The sequence below is a fragment of the Brachyistius frenatus genome, unplaced genomic scaffold (genome assembly GCF_029030835.1).
Source record: "Brachyistius frenatus isolate BFR_SWC_R1_liver_20210118 unplaced genomic scaffold, ASM2903083v1 Contig_349, whole genome shotgun sequence".
Classification (NCBI taxonomy): domain Eukaryota; kingdom Metazoa; phylum Chordata; class Actinopteri; family Embiotocidae; genus Brachyistius; species Brachyistius frenatus.
In genome coordinates, this window is record NW_027210948.1 from 130,001 (window position 1) to 149,059 (window position 19,059).

At 46.7% G+C, this 19,059-nt stretch overlaps 2 protein-coding genes across 13 annotated transcripts in view; both read right to left on the minus strand.

The window, feature by feature from the left end:
- The window catches only part of cntrl (centriolin), a 17,151-nt gene extending 15,148 nt beyond the window's left edge, over positions 1-2,003 (minus strand). For 7 of the 11 annotated variants that reach the window (XM_069723893.1, XM_069723890.1, XM_069723888.1 and 4 more), the window contains exons 1-5: positions 1,862-2,003; positions 1,646-1,768; positions 1,485-1,560; positions 998-1,071; positions 698-874 (exon numbers count right to left, since the gene is read on the minus strand). In XM_069723893.1, coding sequence (XP_069579994.1) covers positions 698-874; positions 998-1,071; positions 1,485-1,560; positions 1,646-1,693 — 375 coding nt within the window. In that variant the 5' untranslated portion in view covers positions 1,694-1,768; positions 1,862-2,003. Of the gene's footprint in view, positions 18-190; positions 300-697; positions 904-997; positions 1,561-1,645; positions 1,769-1,861 lie in introns of those variants that run through there. The other 4 variants (XM_069723889.1, XM_069723894.1, XM_069723895.1 and 1 more) reach the window with 4 other exon arrangements.
- Positions 2,004-3,305: 1,302 nt separating this feature from the next.
- c5 (complement component 5) lies at positions 3,306-18,324 on the minus strand. Of its 2 annotated transcripts, none has more exons than XM_069723866.1 (42): positions 18,242-18,324; positions 16,433-16,628; positions 16,145-16,298; positions 15,694-15,764; positions 15,494-15,591; positions 15,338-15,420; positions 15,160-15,250; positions 14,947-15,055; positions 14,391-14,523; positions 14,193-14,308; positions 13,865-14,053; positions 13,438-13,641; positions 13,146-13,358; positions 12,850-12,999; positions 12,635-12,761; positions 12,351-12,416; positions 12,044-12,235; positions 11,857-11,941; positions 11,384-11,466; positions 11,089-11,228; positions 10,757-10,990; positions 10,606-10,666; positions 10,444-10,533; positions 10,069-10,281; positions 9,889-9,964; positions 9,644-9,803; positions 9,409-9,513; positions 9,124-9,295; positions 8,542-8,666; positions 8,223-8,303; positions 7,922-8,074; positions 7,750-7,812; positions 7,572-7,665; positions 7,038-7,077; positions 6,855-6,957; positions 6,165-6,239; positions 5,931-6,036; positions 5,527-5,610; positions 5,305-5,394; positions 4,795-4,887; positions 3,566-3,704; positions 3,306-3,486 (listed from the first exon to the last, which is right to left on the minus strand). In XM_069723866.1, exons 1-42 carry the CDS (start codon positions 18,307-18,309, stop codon positions 3,354-3,356), a joined length of 5,058 nt encoding a protein of 1,685 aa, XP_069579967.1. In that variant the 5' UTR covers positions 18,310-18,324; the 3' UTR covers positions 3,306-3,353. The 2 variants fall into 2 exon arrangements, with proteins under 2 accessions (XP_069579967.1, XP_069579966.1); XM_069723865.1 differs by having other exon boundaries at positions 9,409-9,516.
- Between the last annotated feature and the right edge of the window lie 735 nt (positions 18,325-19,059).

The window sequence follows — 19,059 nt, forward strand, 5'->3', positions numbered from 1 at the left end:
AGACAGACAGAGCGTCCTGTCATCTGTCTCCTCTAACAGGAACCTCATCCTGGTTTCTGAAGTCTTTCTTTGTTTTTCTGTTCTCTAGATCTGTTTCCTCTGCAATGCATCATGGGACATCAGCCCTCCCTGAGGACCTGTTGGGTCTGGACCAGGACAGACAGACGGACGGACGGCCGTCGGTACTCACATCCTTCAGCTCAGCCTGACGCAAGTCCTCTCAGAGCTGCCGTCCTCCTCCTCCTCAACTCTTCCTCTCTGTTACTAACTCCTCTTCCTCTGCTCCTCTCTGCCTTTCTTTGAAACCACACAGGAAGTCTTCCTCCCATCCAATCAGAGAGCCAGCTGCAGAGAGGAGGCGGCCTCTGTCCAATGAGAGTGAGGGAATGCTAGTAGGGCTCCGCCTCTTTGAGGATGCCCCCAACGGGAGGGGTCGGGGCTTCTTAAAGAGACGGCGACCTGTTGCAGCTCTGAAACAAACACTTCACTTGCTGTGGAAACTTTTCAGAATAAAAAGCTTCCGACTGAAGCTGAGAGGAGTCAGACATCCCATAACTTCACTCTGAAGGTGAAGTTGAGTTTTTTTACTGAAACACCGCCCACAAATAATATCAAATATTCCATTTACCTCCATATAAACCATCCAACAACAACCACAGCTCTGAAACGTCCTCCTTCTTCTTCGGTGGCGTCTCACCTGTCGCGGGTCCATGGCGTCCAGCATCAGCAGTCGTGTCTCCAGCTCCTCCGTCTGTCTCTCCGTCCTCCTCCTGTCCTCCGTCTGTCTGTCCAGCCGTCCTCGTGTCTCATCGGCTGTGTCTCTCAGCTCTTCCAGGACGGACAGTTTGCCGAGGAGACGGCACAGCGCCCCCCACTGGACACGTCAGTTCTACACGTCAATCGCTGCAGAATGCTCTCTGATTGGACACCACTGTCATGTGATTGCAGCTACAGCCAGTTCTGACCTGACACTTGTCTCTGCTTGTCTTAGTGTTACCTGTGTGGGAGGAGCTTCCCGCTCGGGTTCCGGCTGCTGCTCGCTGTGATTGGTTGGCTGCGGGTCGACCTGGACTACACATAAACACAGTTACTGCACGCGTGGGTTCGAATCCCATCCTCGTCGATTCAGTCTGATATCTTTATTTCTGACACTGTGATGACCAACATGTGACATCATCTTCATCACTACGTCCCGCCCACTGATAGTAACCTGACAATTAAACAGACACGCCCCCAATACAAGATGGAAGACCAAAGTAAGGGGGAGAGTTGCATTATTGTGGACTTGGAGGTTGAAGGTCACAACATGACACCTCCACACACCTCCTGCAGGAAGAAGCAGGAGTCACGTTACAGAGGAGAGGTTCAAGAGTTAAAGAGATCCCGCTACCGCTCACATACTAAGCAGCGCTCTACCATTTGAGCTAATCCCCCTGTTAGAGGAACAGATATGATGAAGAGGAGCAGAACCTTCACCCTCTCACCTGGGTGGGGTCTGAAGTCCTCCAGCAGGGGGCGACACAGTTCAATGACAGGGTGGACATCTGTGAGCTGCTGGGTCTGGAGGAGGAGGAGGAGGATGAGGAGGTGATGATGCTGCTCCTGATGTGAAGGTCAGCTGAGTGTGTGTTTGTGTGCGTCCTACCAGCTGGCTCTTGGTGTGTAGCTCCGTCAGCTGGTTCAGTCTCTCCATCCTCTGAACCAGGTTCTGGTTCTGGTTCTGGTTGAGGTCCTGTAGATGTCGGCAGCCGAGGAGGTTCTCTATGAACTGGAAAACACACAAGGAGGAGACGGGGTCACCACGGCAACAGTAACCACAGGTCCAGTGATGGAGAGGAAGATCCGGACAGTTGGTTCTGACCGTGATGCGTCCGTCTCCGGTCGACACCGATCGACTCCCGGTCAGCTCCACAGGGACGCACCTGGTACCTGAGGGGAGGGGGCGGGGCCACAGATAGGTGTGTTACATCATCTGAAAGTACAGGAAATATACCCTCCTCCTCCTCGACTCACCTCCTCCTCTTCCTCCTCTGTTCTCCTGGGAATCATCTCCTCCTCCTCCTCCTCCTCTTCTATTCTCCTGGTACTCAGCACCTCCTCCTCTGTTCTCCTTGTACTCACCTCCTCTACCTCCTCTGTTCTCCTGGGAAGCACCTCCTTCTCCTCTGTCCTCCTGGGACTCAGCACCTCCTCTGTCCTCCTTCTGCTCCTCCATCTCTGAACTGGTCAGTCAAGTCTAATAGAGTTGTGACTGATTAAACGGGTAAATAATATAATTTGACCTTTGACCTAGATTTAAGTCAACAAACAGGACGGACACTTTTTTTAATTTTTTTTTATCCAAATGACTGTAAAAATTAATTAAACACTAAATTAAACCGCCACAGTGGTTTATGGGAAACAATTTAAAGTACAAATTTTATGTGGGATGAATAATCTTGAAATAAAAACTTTTTTTTTTTAGGTAAAACGTCACCTCATGATTTGAGTTTGTTTTTGTCTCCGTCGGGCTTCCATACTTTACCTCAGTTAGCCGCTAATTAAGACCAGATGGTCTAAACTGGTCTTTAAGGGGTTAAAACCAGTTAAAGTTCAGGTTGATAATGAACACAGAGAACCGGCTTACCGTCGTGCTGGACCGGACCGGGTTAGAAGTCATCTGTCCTCGCGGCTGGTACTGATAGTTAAGTTAGTTAGTAAATTTACCAGCTAAATTAGCCTTAGCCTGGTTAGCGTGTCGGCCTTTGGTCACCATAGCAACATCTCGTTACGTGGCGCTGTGACGAGCTCGCGCTAACTTCAAACTGAGCGAGCTGACAGCTCGCGCGCCGGTCGGACAGTGTGTCACCGGCGTCCGACCCGGTAATAAACCCGGTAATAAACCCGGTAATAAACCCGGTAATAAACCCGGTAATAAACCCGGTAATAAACCCGGTAATAAACCCGGTAATAAACCCGGTAATAAACCCGGTGAACAAACTTTTACCTTGTCTGCTGCTAACGACTGTTAACTAGCTGGGATTAGTTAATCCTCCGTCTCCATGGCAACCGGCTGACAGACAGCGGGTTACGTGTTGACGTCATTTTCTTGTTGAAAAACAGGTTTGACAGGAAACACGGAGACACCGAAACGAGCTCCGGTTTCACGGCAGGTGGATGCTGCCTTCAAGGACCCCCCAAAACCTCCAGCCTCAGGACTCTACGTATGCCCGCTGGTTCTTCAAAACCGGCCAGTTATTGATGGATAAATAAATTAACAATAAATAAACACTCCGAAAAAGAAAATGTTGAAACAAATACTGAAATAAAACAGAAAAATCCATTTCTTTATTTATTTATACTTCATATATGATTCAGGGGCAGCTGGATAACTGCAGGTCCAGAGCGTAGTCCTCCAACTGGGAAATGTAGTTCGAACACTCAGGAGAACTACAGTCCGTCGGCCAGAGCTCCAGCAGGGTGTCCGAGTCCATAGGAAGACGATACCTGAACACAACACGGCAGGTCAGCGCCGGACAAACAGGAAGAAGAAGGACCATATGGGGGGGGGGGGGGGAGCACTGACCTGAAGCTGTTGTTGATCGTGACCTCTGACCCGCTGGCTCCCATCACCAGGTACTGTCTGGCCTTCTGGATATCGACTCCACTGCAGGTGGCCTTCTTTACCAGCTCCACCTCGGTCCCTGAACTCACTGCTTCAAAGTCTGCAGACGACAAAAAACGAGGCACATTATTTTTTATCCTGATATCAATGATTTTATCTTGATATCAGATGATTTTATCCTGATATCAATAATTTTATCCTAAAATCAGATGATTTTATCCTGATATCAATGATTTTATCCTGATATCATTAATTTTATCCTAAAATCAGATGGTTTTTTCCTGATATCAATGATTTTTATCTTGATATCAGATGATTTTATCCTGATATCAATGATTTTATCCTGATATCAATGATTTTATCTTGATATCAGATGATTTTATCCTGATATCAATAATTTTATCCTAAAATCAGATGATTTTATCCTGATATCAATGATTTTATCCTGATATCATTAATTTTATCCTAAAATCAGATGGTTTTTTCCTGATATCAATGATTTTTATCTTGATATGAGATGATTTTATCCTGATATCAATGATTTTATCCTGATATCTAATTTTATCCTAAAATCAGATGATTTTATCCTGATATCAATGATTTTATCCTGATATCAATGATTTTATCTTGATATCAGATGATTTTATCCTGATATCAATAATTTTATCCTAAAATCAGATGATTTTATCCTGATATCAATGATTTTATCCTGATATCATTAATTTTATCCTAAAATCAGATGGTTTTTTCCTGATATCAATGATTTTTATCTTGATATCAGATGATTTTATCCTGATATCAATGATTTTATCCTGATATCTAATTTTATCCTAAAATCAGATGATTTTATCCTGATATCAATGATTTTATCCTGATATCAATGATTTTATCCCAAAATCAGATTATTTTATCCTGATATCAATGATTTTATCATATCAGATGATTTTTATCATGATATCAATGATTTTTATCTTGATATCAATGATTTTATCCTGATATCAATAATTTTATCCTAAAATCAGATTATTTTTCCTAAAATCAGATTATTTTTCCTGATATCAATGATTTTATCCTGATATCGATGATTTTATGCTGATATCAATGATTTTATCCTGATATCGATGATTTTATGCTGATATCAATGATTTTATCCTGATATCAATGATTTTATCCTGATATCAGCGCCTCACCTTTATGGTCGTTCTTCAGGACTTCAACTACGGTGGCTGTGTAGGTCATGAAGTCTCCTTCTGCTGCGGCGGATGTCACCTCCACCTTGTAGGCTGCAGCAGGAAACACAACAAATACAGAGGTGAAACACGCTGGAATGCTGCTGGTTCTTCTTCTGGAAGTAGATTTTTGAATGAGAGTCCATTGGAGCCAGAGGATTGATGGAGCCAGCCCCTGGTGGCCCTCAATAGTCCTCAGTGGCCCTCAGTACCCCTCAGTGGCCCTCAGTAGCCCTCAGTGCCCCCTGGTGGCCCTCAGTGGCCCCTGGTGGCCCTCAGTAGCCCTCAGTGGCCCCTGGTGGCCCTCAGTGGCCCCTGGTGGCCCTCAGTAGCCCTCAGTGGCCCCTGGTGGCCCTCAGTAGCCCTCAGTGGCCCCTGGGGGATCTGGGGTCTGTGGGGTTTTGTGGCAGCTTCCTGTTTGGTGTTCGGTTCAACTGTGAACTGGTGTTATAATTCCGCTGTGATTCTCACCGTATCTGACGTGCGGCCTGCAGGTCTCTTCGGTTCGTTCTGCTGCCGTCAGAGTCGTGTTGATGTTTCCTCTGTAGGCCGCACACGCTGCTGCACAACAACATGCAACACATGTAAACAACACGCAACACAAAGTGAACAGCAACATATTACAGTCAAAAACAGAGTTACTGTGTGAGTGACAGCCGATCTGAGCCAATCCGTGCTCAGACCTGACGGTACCTGTCATGCACTGACACTGTTCGGCCACACAGAGGCGCTGCAGCTTCTGCTGCTGGTAGGAGAACTGTTTGGTGCACAAACTGCCTGCAACAGAAACACATACATCTCCCTGAAGTCTGATCACTTCGACACAAACATCCAGAAACACACAAATAGGAAATGATCCGAGCATCAAACTAGTTTAAAAAGAAAGAAACTGAAATCTAAAGAAAGTTTTTTCATCTTAAAATAACTAATAAATAATTTCCTGCTGCTTCTGACAATAAGAAAAAAAAAATCTAAATTATTGATCTTCTCACTCACCTCAGTGGACCAATGAATTTAGTTTCAGCTCTCAAACAATGCATGTTGGGAACTCTACAATTCCACAACTCCCAAGATGCACTGCAGGCTGTGACTCTCACCTCTGTCCTGGGGCTCAGTGACGCTGAACAGGGACTCACTGGCTCTGCCCACCGTGAACCCGGTTCTGATCCGAAAACCAATGCACAGGAAGTCGTCTGAGGGAACCTGCGGTCGGACAGGAAGTGACATCACTTAGAGAGATGAACGTCAGCGGTGTAAATAATCACGTAATCCAGAGTGAAAGGAGACTCCCTGCTGTGACGTGTTTGTTTGTGGTGTTTGTGGGGACTCACGCTGTCCATCTGGACGACCACGGTGTTCCCCTGCAGCTCGTAGTGCGACACCAGCGGCTCGTCGGCTTCTTGGAACTGTGAAACAGCAACGACAGGAAATCATCGCGAAAACACGCAAATCTGAGTTTCTTCTGTGTTTCCATCAAACATCTCGTTCAAACCAACAAACAGTCGGTAGCAACCTGCAGTTCATCGAACGTCCACCAGATGTCTCTGTCGCTAATTTTCCCATTCACAAAACAACCGTATGAAATTTTTTATGGGACTTGGGGTAATGAATTGTATTAATCAGTGCCTCCAGGATTTGATGGTTTTTTTATGATTGTTGCATAAAAACTGATTTTGGAAAATGTTTTCTCAAAAATTACAACGTAATTTGCAGAGTATTACGTGATTTTTTTTTTTTTTACGGTAAAACTGCGGAAATTACAAGTCGAGAAAAGAAATGATTGGTTTTTTTTTTACCACCTCCCTGATAAACAGTAATCTTCAATCTGTGGCGATTTCCTGTCATAATAATCCTGATGGTGAGAGGAGAGGGGGCGGAGCCTCGCTGGATGGAAATGATCACTTCGTTTTGGTAATGAAGTCAGTTTTATTTTGAAAGTCTGACTTTATGATGTAATTGAACACCAGACTGATCCAATAATCAGTCTGATGGTCACATTAAAGCATAAAGAGCAGACTCACCTGTCTCAGGTCCTCCAGGTGAGCCTCCACACCTGTGGGCAGCTGGATCTTCATCACGGTCAGACTGGACTCGGTGAAGACGTCGTTCGGAGGAGGATTATACCTGCAACACACAGTCCAGCTCACTGAGACGTCCTGCAGAGCGTCGGGTCAGTGAACACACAGTGACGTCGGGGTTCTTACTTTGCACAGGCGACCAGGTGAGGAGCTCTCAGGCTGGGATCTGATGACGAGAGGAACATGTTTAATCTGCTGACGGCTGCACTCACCTGTAAACATTTATTCTGTTGTTCTTTAAGTTAAAAGAAGTAAATAAAGTCCGTTAAAAATGAGTGAAGACACAAACAGCAGCCTGATGATACACTGCTGTTACAATCTGTTGTTTTCTGACTGGACTCTGGTGGAAGGAGAAGTGAAGGAGTGATATGAAGAATGAGGAAATGTGAGATCATCATAAATGTGTCTGTTTGATATGAAAGACAAATTAAAGCATGTAACCTGCGAGTCCAGCCTGGTGCAACATGGAGCAATAAAATCGGCTGTTTTCTGAATGGACTCTGGTGCAGAGCAACAGACATGTGAAATTAGAAAACAGCTCCAAACAAACTTTTGGTCCTTCTTAACTTCATAAATCAACGTTTTAAAAAAAAAATTGTCCCTGAAGGACACGTGTCTGCAGACTGTGTCCATGTAGATGGACGCGGAGGCGGAGCTTACGCTCAGAGACGCCAGGCCCGAGCACCTCGATGGTCAGGTTGAAGTTACATCTGGTCTGAGTGGACGACGTCGTCTGGTAGTAGACTGTCCTCATCTGGGGACACAGAGACACACGGCATTCTGGGAAGTCTCAGGGAGACAAATGTCCAATGAATGGACTGAACCATACCACACCCACCTTCACATTGGACACGCCCTTCCCATAGCCCGTGGACACGGTGATGTCATCGTTCTTCGTTACCTGGCAGGAAAAAACAAATATTAACCACAGTAGACCTGTCTCACTGTCCTTCACCTGTATCACTGTCCTTCACCTGTATCACTGTCCTATACCTGTCTCTCTGTCTCACCTGGATGGGTGTGGCCACAGGTCGGCTCTGGCTGAGTTGAACTTGTCCCAGTGACCCCTTCCTGCTGTATTGGATGTTGATGTCCTGATTGAGGACGGCTCGAGGGACGATCCGGCTGTACTCTGTCAACGCCTCCAAGGACAACACAGTGTCCTGAGAGAGGTCAAAGGTCAACAGAAAGATCACAAAAATTTAATATCTGCATGTGTCTACCGGAGGACCGATCTGAGTTTCAGACCTTGTGAGGACATTGTGTTCTGTCCTCACTGTGAGACAGACAGTCAGAGGGTCTCCTGGTTACCTGGACTGAGTAGAAAGCCTCTCCGTAGTGCTGATCCTGGGTCAGCCAGGTCAGGATGGGGTTAGCATAGTGGATCCGCCCCTTTAATAAATATATTATCTTAATATTAATAAAACATTGTCCTCTACAGGCAGAGACAGGAACTACAGAAGCACTGTCCTCTACAGGCAGAGACGGGAACTACAGGAACACTGTCCTCTACAGGCAGAGACAGGAACTACAGGAACACTGTCCTCTACAGGCAGAGACAGGAACTACAGAAACACTGTCCTCTACAGGCAGAGACGGGAACTACAGGAACACTGTCCTCTAGCAGCACCTTGAGCAGCACCGTCAGCAGGACGTAGGCCGTTGTCTCCACCGTCAGACCGCTGGATTGGTCGGGTTTCAGCCAATCAGCTGTCTCATTGGACTCCTGCCAGTACCTGAGGACAGCTGGGTTACCTGGAGAACAGACACAGTTCAAACACCTCAGAACCTCTACTCGTCTCTCGTGTCATTCATTTGTTGGTGCGTCTTTTTGACTTCTGTTCCTGGTGTCATATTGTTGTCGTTGTTTATGTGTACAAATAAAAAATAAAAAGAACAACAACTTCCAAACATGATTTAATCATTGATATTCTACTGAAGACAGAGTTTCTGACAAACAAACAAACAATAAAACAGACAGGCAAACAATCTTCATACAAACAAACACACAAACAAGTAAACACAGAACAAACAAACACACTAGCAAACCAAAAACAAAAATAAACAAAAAACAAAAGAAAATACATAAACAAAAAACAAACAAGCAGACCTTCAAACAGACAAGCAAACACAAAAACAAACAATAAACAATAAACCAGACACACCAACAATTTACATACAAACAAACAAAAACACACAAACAAGCAAACACCTTTCTGTCGAGCCAGGTTCTCCAGGCTGCCGAGCAGCTGCGAGGCCGCCATGCTGTTGGGGTCGTGGAGGGTCAGAGCGAAGGTCGCCACCGCTCGCACATATACGCTCTTCACACCAGAGGCATGCTGGGAAATGTAGTTTGCTGCAGAGCTCATGCTGTCATCGTGGAACTGAAGAAACAAAATGAGAAGTGATTTGATGGACAGACGTGGTTTAGATCATCTCGTCTGACAGAGGAAGAGGATGAAGAGATGAAGAGAGCGGGGAGGAGGCGGAGTCTCACTCGCAGCTGCAGGATCGGGTCTTTGATGCGCGTCGCCTTGTGTAACGCGATCAGCACGAAGGACGTCAGACACACCGATTGGTCCACCGCATTGGTCCCTGCAGCCTGCTGCCAATCAGAACGCACCAAGGTTAGACAAACATCGGGAGAGGAAGATCACACCAAGAAGAGGAAGAGGAGGAGGAGGAGGATGATGAAGAGGACGATGATGAAGAGGAGGAGGAGGGTTTCTGACCATGGCTTTGGGTCTGAAGGAGGAGGACTTGTCTCTGAAGGATCCGTCCGGCTGTTGAGTCCTGCGGATCAACCAGGAGATGGACTCTGAGAGGGACTGATGGTCCACAGAGACCAGCTGGTCCGCCGCAGACAGAGTCCTCACCACCAGAGCAGTGAGCCTGGCAGACGGCGCACAGGGAGAATAGAGTCAGATGGTCGTTGTCACGACGACCACCAGGACGTGCCAGAGTGTTTCTAACTCACCAGCTGCTCGACTCTCTGTTCACCCACATGTTGTAGCTGGAGTCTTCACGTCGGAAGGAGCTGACACCTACCAGACCTACACACACACACACACACACACACACACACACACTCTGTGTGTGTGTGTGTGTGTGTGTGTGTGTGTGAGTGACCATCAGTGTATCTTCATCGCCTCCTCACCCTCCCTGATCTTCCTCCTCAGGTCAGCTGACTTCTTCTTGGCATCTCCTCCCAGAACGTCCCAGCTCATCGTCGTCTCCAGGTGACCGTACACCTGCACCAGGAGGAGGAGCCTGTCTAGCTCCGCCTTTGCTGACCCGGCCGGCAGGCTGACGAGCTGCTGGAGGCCTTCAGGGCGGAGCAGCACCGACAGGACGTCACCTAGGACCTCCCCTGGTGACCAAAACACACACTTAATACACACTAAACACACACATAAAATGTGTTCAGTAGAGCCTCTGCACCAGAACGTGTTCAGCAGAACCTGTTCAGTAGAACGTGTTCAGTGGAACGTGTTCAGCAGAACCTCTGCAGCAGAATGTGTTCCCGTCTCACCGTTGATGCTCAGCGATCTCTCCACAGCTGAGTTTGGAACGATGTTTGACGGCAGTTGGTTCTTCAGAACCACCGTTCTCTTCTCAGAACCTACAGCAGAGACGGACGTCAGCACACAGCGGACCAGAACCCGGCTCGGTTCTGCAGATCGTGTCAACGTACCGTAAAGTCCCTGCGGGTCGAGTCTCCCTCCAGAGTTCACTTCCTGTCTCACTCCTTCAGGCTGAAACGTTAAAGGAGATGTTTCAGAGACAAACTGAACAGGAATCAGGTGGATGATGTCATCAGGTGGATGATGTCATCAGGTACGTACCACCACCCGCAGCTTCTTCTCCACCACGTCTCTATCTCCTCCGCGGATCTTTAGGGTGAAGGTCAGGCTGTGTTCTCCGGGCTCCAGGCCCAGCACGGTGAAAGTCACTCTGGCCACGCCTCCTGCAGACAGCTTGTGCCACTTGCAGGCCGTGGAGTGAAGCCCCGCCCCCATGGGGACCGACTGGGACTGGAGCAGGCAGACCGATGGGCTGGCAGTCAGCGTTATGCAGTACTTAGGAAGAGGAGGGAGAGCCGAGCCACTTTTATGATCCTCTGCCATGTTGATGCTTGCAGTGCATCATGGGATACGTAGCAGGGTGCGTTTGTTACCGTGACACTGTCGGCCTTCTGGTTATACACGGAGCCTCTGAGGTCCACCTGCTCTCCTCGGACCACCTGGTAGGGCAGCGGGACGTCCACGCTGAGCGGCAGGCTGACCGACACCTGGACCGGGTCAGCAACACACACACCTGATGGACACGCACACGCACACGCACATTGATTCAATACAACTATATTTAGAAAAAGAGAATACAGAACGTGATGAGGCCCGACGGAAACATTTAAAACTGTCAGTGAAACATGTTCCAGTGAAGAAGAACAGCATGGTGTTACAGAAACTCACCATTCCCGAACACGCCGACAGCTTTCACCTGCCAGGTGGTCAGAGAGTCCGGCAGCGGCCTGCTGAATGATGTCAGGCCCGACCTAAACACACAACCGACAAAAACACACACAAACTCTGAACTCTAACTGCACTCGACCACAACCAGGAGCTGCTGTCTCCATAACGTACGTTAGCCGAACGTAACTAACGTTAGTCAGACGTAACGAACGTTAGCTAAACGGAATAACAGTTAGCTAGAAGTAATTGAGAAGAAGTAAGTATTGATAGCTGAAGGTAACTAACGGTTGTCATAGCGACAGGTTGAAATAGCTAAAATAATGAATGGAAGGATCTTTAGGAAAAACTTGAAATAAAAACATGTACAGACCTAAACACGTAATTATAACAATAGTAATTATTAAGCTGCTCTTATTTTTTTTCCACTCATCTTCCGAAATAGAAACTCCTGATGTGCGTTTGATTCGAGTCACCTGACGCGCTGCACCTCCCACATCCAGCTCTCAGGGAAGTAGCTCCGCACCAGAGAAGGAGCGACGTCGAAGTCCGCCCCCAGTTCTGTACACAAACACACAAACACGCACAAAAGGGATCGGGAGTGACGCTACCTGCGACTCTGGCGCCCCCTAAAGGTAACAGCAGGTAACCGACCGGACTGACCGTGGCGACCCAGGACCAGGTTGTCGTTCTGGTCCAGGCTCTGCAGCATGAACTCGCAGCACTCCCTGAAGGCGGCCTCGCAATGGCGGTGATTCCTGAACTGCTGCTTGGCGAACGACTGGCAGCTCATGATCTTCGGGACGTAACGCATCCCGTGTTCACAGCATCTCTTCAGGCGACCGTAAGTCTGCGCTGGATGGACAGGAGGGATGCAGGCACTTTAAAAAAAAAAAACTACACGGATTCCATGACGATGCGTGACGAGACACGGGGTCAAAGGTGAACGTTGGGGTCAGGGGAGTCCTACCTTTCTGGGTCTTAGCCTCTTCGGTTAACGCTCGCTTGGGACGCACCGCCGCCACGCACGCATCACCTGCACACACCAGACCACCAGACCATCAGACCACCAGACCACCAGACCATCAGACCACCAGACCACCAGACCACCAGACCATCAGACCACCAGACCATCAGACCACCAGACCACCAGACCATCAGACCACCAGACCACCAGACCATCAGACCACCAGACCATCAGACCACCAGACCACCAGACCACCGACGGACCGACTGACCGACTGATTGACGTACTGCTGGTCGTTGGCTGGGCGTTGGCGTTGGTGATGAAGGTGAGGCCGGCCAATCGAAAGACGTCGGCGCCGTCTTCGCCGCCGCCTCCTCCGCAGCCGGGGTCGCTGTGCTCGATGTGACGCAGAACCTGCGAGGCCACCGTACTTCCTGTTAGCGAGCATTCAGAGCACGAACAAACGGTTCGGTCCGAGGTACGAGCTATTGGAGGTAGTTACCATGGTGACGGGGTCTCTGTATTTGGGTCGCAGGGTGAAGAGGGCGGAGTCTACGGCGGACAAAGCAACCAGACCGTCCTGATTGGTCCTGATGTTCAGCTGGAGGTTTTCCTTTGGTTTGTAGGTCGGCCTGCGGGAAGAGACGTCGGTCTGACACACACACACACACACACACACACACACACACACACACACACACACACACACACACACACACAGTGATATAACCCCTCTGTGACCCGGCGGTCTGTGCGTGACCTCCAGTATTGAATGTGGACATCAGCGTGCGGTCGTACCTGCAGTCCGTTGACACACTTGTCGCTGACGTCTATCCAGACGCTGTCGGTGACCAGCTCGGCCGTCCCCTCCCCGAACAGGATGTAGAAGACCAGCAGCCGGACAGACGGCACCATGGACGCCGTCACCCGGAAGCTCAGCCGCTGTTGGCTGTCGGCGCTGGAGACGAACTTCTGGCTGTCGAAGTGCTCCACCTTCCCTTTGGAGAGCACCTGGAGGAGGACGCAGCGGTGATGTCATCAGTAACTGTGGAAACAAGACAACCGACAACGCGCAGCATCACCTCCTCACCAGGTAGCTGAGAGCTTTGACGGGCAGGTAGGAGGGCGTGGCCGAGTACACCTTGATGTTGGCGTGGGTCCCCACCGCCAGGCCGCGGCCGGGCAGCCAGGGGTCGATGTACAGGTAGCGCTGGTTCGGGGAGCGATAGGCCAACGCCTCCAGAGACAGAGAGGCCTGACTGGCTGCTGGGAGGGCGGGGTCTGCTGTCTCAAACTGTCAACAACAACAGGAAGACAGGTAAACAACAGGAAAACAAGTAAACAACAGGGAGACGGATTAACATCGAAGCGTAAACAACAGGAAGACAGGTAAATAACAGGGGGATGGATAAACAACAACAAGTAAACAACATGGAGACAAGTAAACAACGGAGAGTAAACAACAGAAAGACAAGTAAACAACAGCACCGCCCTGACTCCCCCTGACTTCCCATCACCTTTAGCACCGCCTTGACTCCTCCCCTTGGTGTGTTGCAGATGAAGACAGCAATGCCGTCTGATTGGCTGTTGGCGCTGACAGGACACGGCATGTCCTCGCTCTCCCCTCCTTGTGTGAGCAGCTGTCGCTCCACCAGGTGCACCTGAACCTGGCTCACCGGCTGGTCCAGGTGGTCCTTCACCAGCACCTGCAGACACAGAGAGGCAGCGTCACATGCTGACGTCACTTGGATGGAAATCTTTAGCCAATGTTTTTGGGCTAAATGTAAAACAAAAATGTAAATCAAGTGAGAAAACTAACGGTGCTGTGCTGAGATGTGAACACACCTGTATGTGGTAAGGAAGTCCAGGTTTGATGAAAGGGGGCGTCGACACCAGACTCAGCCTGTACGGCGACTTAACGAACTTCACTGCAGCAAACTCCGCCTCCTGGGAGATACCACCTGAGAGACAAAAAAAACAACAGGTCACAGTCTTTACATTAGAAGGTTCCTACGGGGGGTCAGAGGTCGTAGGTGAGTCTACCTGTGTCCTCCTCCAGGAGCACGGCGATGTACAGGTACGTCCCCACCAGACGGTCCAGGTCCTTCGGCCCGTTGTGTTTGGACAGAAGCTTCTGCATGTTGACCGTCACGTCCAGGTCGCCTTCGGAGGACAGCTAGAGGACACGGGGAGACACACTAACACCAAACTACACGTACCATACATGTGACGTGTAGCAGACGTGTCCGTTCATTTATCAGATATTTCCTGATGTCAGTAAACTTTTCCGAAGAGGTTTGGTTTCACAGAAAAAACTGCACACTATCGCTACTATTTCCTGCATTAATTAGCATTTATATAAACTTAGCACACATAGAAGATCACGTGATTCATTTTCTTGATGCTTTTTCAATGGGAGTCTTTTTGAGTCAGAGTTTTTTGGGGGCCAGCCCCTAGTGGCCCTCAGTGGTATTGCACTTTAAGTTCCTGGAAGCCACGTTTACTTTTACACAGAGTCGGTCGTTGGTATCAATTCTTTAAAATGTTCCCGTGTCCTGGAGCAGATTTATGAGTGTGATTTTTTGTAAGTGTTTCTTACTCTTTCTCTGGTGAGCGAGGAAGGAATGATGACGGGAGGATTTTTCCCGCTAACGTAGCCGTAACGCAGGAACACCTCACCCTGTGCCACCGGAGCTCCGTGGAGATATCTGAGACAGGTGAGACGGGTGTGAGTGACAGGTGAAACGGGTGTGAGTGACAGCCGGACAGATGATTCAGCCTGTTCGAATGTGAGGACGCAGTGTTTGTTCACCTGGCGGACACTTTGAAGCTGAAATGGGTGAAGCTCCTGTAACTGATGTAGTTTGCGTTTGGTTCAACGAGGATGGAGAAACTGGGAAGAACTAATAAAAAAAAATTAAAAAAGTTTTAAAGTATGAATCGCCCCAGTTTGTCTTGTGATGATTCGGTACCATAATCTACAACCATACCGTATTCTTTAACCTCAAAGTCAGTTCTTGCTGTCGTGGTGAAATCGTCTGAGTAGGAAGCTTCAATGGACCAAATCCCCAACCTGAAATCAGAGACACATCAACCGGGACGTCCTGGAAACGCCATGACAACAGGACGTAGTCAGAGTTTCCTACTTGGGTTTGACAGGGATCTTGAAGGGGTTTTGCATCGATGGGATTCCATTGTTGACGTCGATCATCTCCACGATGTCCACGGTCGTCTGATCTGGATCCTGAGGGGGACGAAAAAATTACCGATCTGAGATAAGACGAAAGAAAAACAAGCCACTGAGGCGTCACCACCCCCTGCTGGTCCGGCGGATCGTCACGCTCACCTTGAAGGACAGGAAGACGCTACGATTGGCCGGCCGAAGCTCCTGGTTGAGGGAGAACGACCTCACTTTGACTGGACACACAAACACAGCGAGGGGAGAGACCAAGCTTTGACGGTTTGACAAGAACAACTGGATTTATTTACTCACTCAACCACCTGACTGCATGGACCGGGTGAACTGAGGTCGAGGCTGGTTTCAGACGGGGTCGTGTTTACCGTGTTCACGGTTTCTGTCGCCTTCACACACAATCAATACAATCAAATCTGTTTCATCTGTTCTTTATAATCTGAATTTGATGCGCCATCTTTCAACGCCCACGATCAGTCTGTAACTAACGAAGACCGCCCGACTGTAACAAAGACCACCTCAACTCAGACATCCTACATAGGGTTAGTCCATTACAACATATCAGGAAAGGAGGCGGGGCTTGAACTGGGACAAACTGTCTCACCGCTCTGATGAGGGGTGTACAGCGGTTTGTCGGTCTGGATGAACAGGAAGCCGTTGGAGCGACTGACGGGAACCGACAGGTGCTTGTTGATCTCCTCTGATTGGACATGGAGAATCACATGATTCACACTCTTATCCAGCTGATTCGGGTACAACTGGAGACACAAAAAGGAAGTGACATCATGATTATTAAAGATATAATCAGATCATTTGCAGGTTTTTTTGCTTGTACGAGGGTCGATCAATAAGTTCAGACGGTGTTTTGATCGCACCGCGTGTCATGTCTCACCCGGACTTTGGCGACGGCCTGGTGTTTGTTCTGGGCGTTGAGGGTTACGACCTCCTGGGTCAGAACCGTGTGATCCGGAGCCATGGAGGTCCTCAAGAACACGTAGACCGTCACCTCATCTGTGAAACCAAACAACTGCACGAACACGGTCTCCACGGCGTCCAAACGCAACGAGAGGGGAGCTGTTACCAGAAACCTGAGACGAGACAGGAAGTCTGTCATGTGATCTACGAGTCTGAGGTCAACAGCGAAGGGTCGCTCTGTAAAGAATCAGTCTGTAAAGAATCAGTTTATAAAGAATCAGTCTGTAAAGAATCAGTTTATAAAGAATCAGTCTGTAAAGAATCAGTCTGTAAAGAATCAGTTTATAAAGAATCAGTCTGTAAAGAATCAGTCTGTAAAGAATCAGTTTATAAAGAATCAGTCTGTAAAGAATCAGTCTGTAAAGAATCAGTCTGTAAAGAATCAGTTTATAAAGAATCAGTCTGTAAAGAATCAGTTTATAAAGAATCAGTTTATAAAGAATCAGTCTGTAAAGAATCAGTTTATAAAGAATCAGTTTATAAAGAATCAGTCTGTAAAAAATCAGTCTGTAAAGAATCAGTTTATAAAGAATCAGTCTGTAAAAAATCAGTCTGTAAAGAATCAGTTTATAAAGAATCAGTCTGTAAAAAATCAGTCTGTAAAGAATCAGTTTATAAAGAATCAGTCTGTAAAAAATCTGTCTGTAAAGAATCAGTTTATAAAGAATGAGTCTGTAAAGAATCAGTCTGTAAAGAATCAGTTTATAAAGAATCAGTCTGTAAGGAATCAGTCTGTAAAGAATCAGTTTATAAAGAATCAGTCTGTAAGGAATCAGTCTGTAAAGAATCAGTTTATAAAGAATCAGTCTGGAAAGAATCAGTCTGGAAAGAATCAGTTTATAAAGAATCAGTCTGTAAAGAACAAGTATGTAAAGAATCAGTATGTAAATAATCAGTCTGTAAAGAATCAGTTTATAAAGAACCAGTCTGTAAATAATCAGTTTATAAAGAATCAGTCTGTAAAGAATCAGTCTGTAAAGAATCAGTCTGTAAATAATCAGTTTGTAAAGAATCAGTTTGTAAATAATCAGTCTGTAAACAATCAGTCTGTAAATAATCAGTCTGTAAAGACTCAGTTTGTAAAGAATCAGTCTGTAAATAATCAGTTTGTAAAGAATCAGTTTGTAAATAATCAGTCTGTAAACAATCAGTCTGTAAATAATCAGTCTTTAAAGACTCAGTTTGTAAAGAATCAGTCTGTAAAGAATCAGTCTGTAAAGAATCAGTTTGTAAATAATCCGTTTATAAAGAGTCACTCTGGAAAGAATCAGTCTGTTAAAATTTTAGATTTAAACTTAGGTTTAGAGTTAGTTTTAGGTTTAGGGTTAGGATTAGGTTTAGGTTTAGGTTTAGGTTTAGGTTTAGGTTTAGGGTTAGTTTAGGTTTATGGTTAGGATTAGGTTTATGGTTAGGATTAGGTTTAGGGTTAGGATTAGGTTTAGGGTTAGGATTAGGTTTAGGATTAGGATTAGGTTTAGGGTTAGGGTTAGGTTTAGGATTAGGATTAGGTTTAGGTTAGGATTAGGTTTAGGGTTAGGATTAGATTTAGGATTAGGATTAGGTTTAGGGTTAGGATTAGATTTAGGGTTATGATTAGGTTTAGGGTTAGGATTAGATTTAGGGTTAGGATTAGGTTTAGGGTTAGGATTAGGTTTAGGGTTTGGATTAGGGTTAGGTTTAGGGTTATTACTCCTTCAAATAATAAAGTTTGAATACTTTGACTTACGTTCTGGACTCAGCCTCCGTCGTCCAACCGAGACACCACACACACATGAGGAGGACACACACCTTCATGCTGAAGATACGATGACACACTGAGCTCTGCAGACACGACACTGACTGAGAAAACTCACGAGCTGCGACATAGACAGTTATTGATCAACTCCAGTGTTGGCAAATAGCTGCCAGTCATCAGAAACCAGGACAGAGCGGGAACTTCCACTGTATGTGTGTGTGTGTGTGTGTGTGTGTGTGTGTGTGTGTGTGTGTGTGTGTGTGTGTGTGTGTGTGTGTGTTTGTGTGTGTGTTTGTTCAGCCGGTGATTTCTGATCTTTCCTCATTGTTGACTCTGAGTCTGTTATCAGCTCCTGTTCAACCGTCCAATCAGAAAGCAAAGCTTCAGATTTATTTGGTTGTTTTTCTCGTTACTCTGCTGTGAGAATAAAATACATTTCTAGTTATTGATGACTAAAAGTAAACAGTTGGAATAATCAGCTAAAAGTAAAGAATAAAAATTGGAATTGTTCGCTAAGTAACAAATATATAATTGTTTTAGTTCACTAAAAGTAATGAAAACCAGTCAGAAAATAAGTTGCTAAAAGTAACGTATAAACTGGTAAAAAAGTTGATAGTTTACAATAGATGGTTAAAATAGAATTTTTAAATGTAATAATAAATTGTAGCATAAATGTAAACTGGGCCAAACATTCACAATTCAACTATTTGATCAATATCCACTCTAACATCAATAATAAAATGAGTTCACATGTCAAACTGGATCTGTAGAAGATAAAAACATGAATTATTGAATATTGGAACCTAAAA

Bases quoted from the DNA above. Each gene is read 5' to 3' on its own strand.
- c5 (XM_069723865.1), bottom strand. From the start codon at position 18,309: ATGAAGGTGTGTGTCCTCCTCATGTGTGTGTGGTGTCTCGGTTGGACG. The intron at 15,421-15,493 runs GTAGGAAACTCT...CTCTGATTTCAG, and splicing joins AAGATCCCTGTCAAACCCAA to GTTGGGGATTTGGTCCATTG. The intron at 5,611-5,930 runs GTGAGAGTCACA...TTTCTGTTGCAG, and splicing joins CACTGAGCCCCAGGACAGAG to GCAGTTTGTGCACCAAACAG.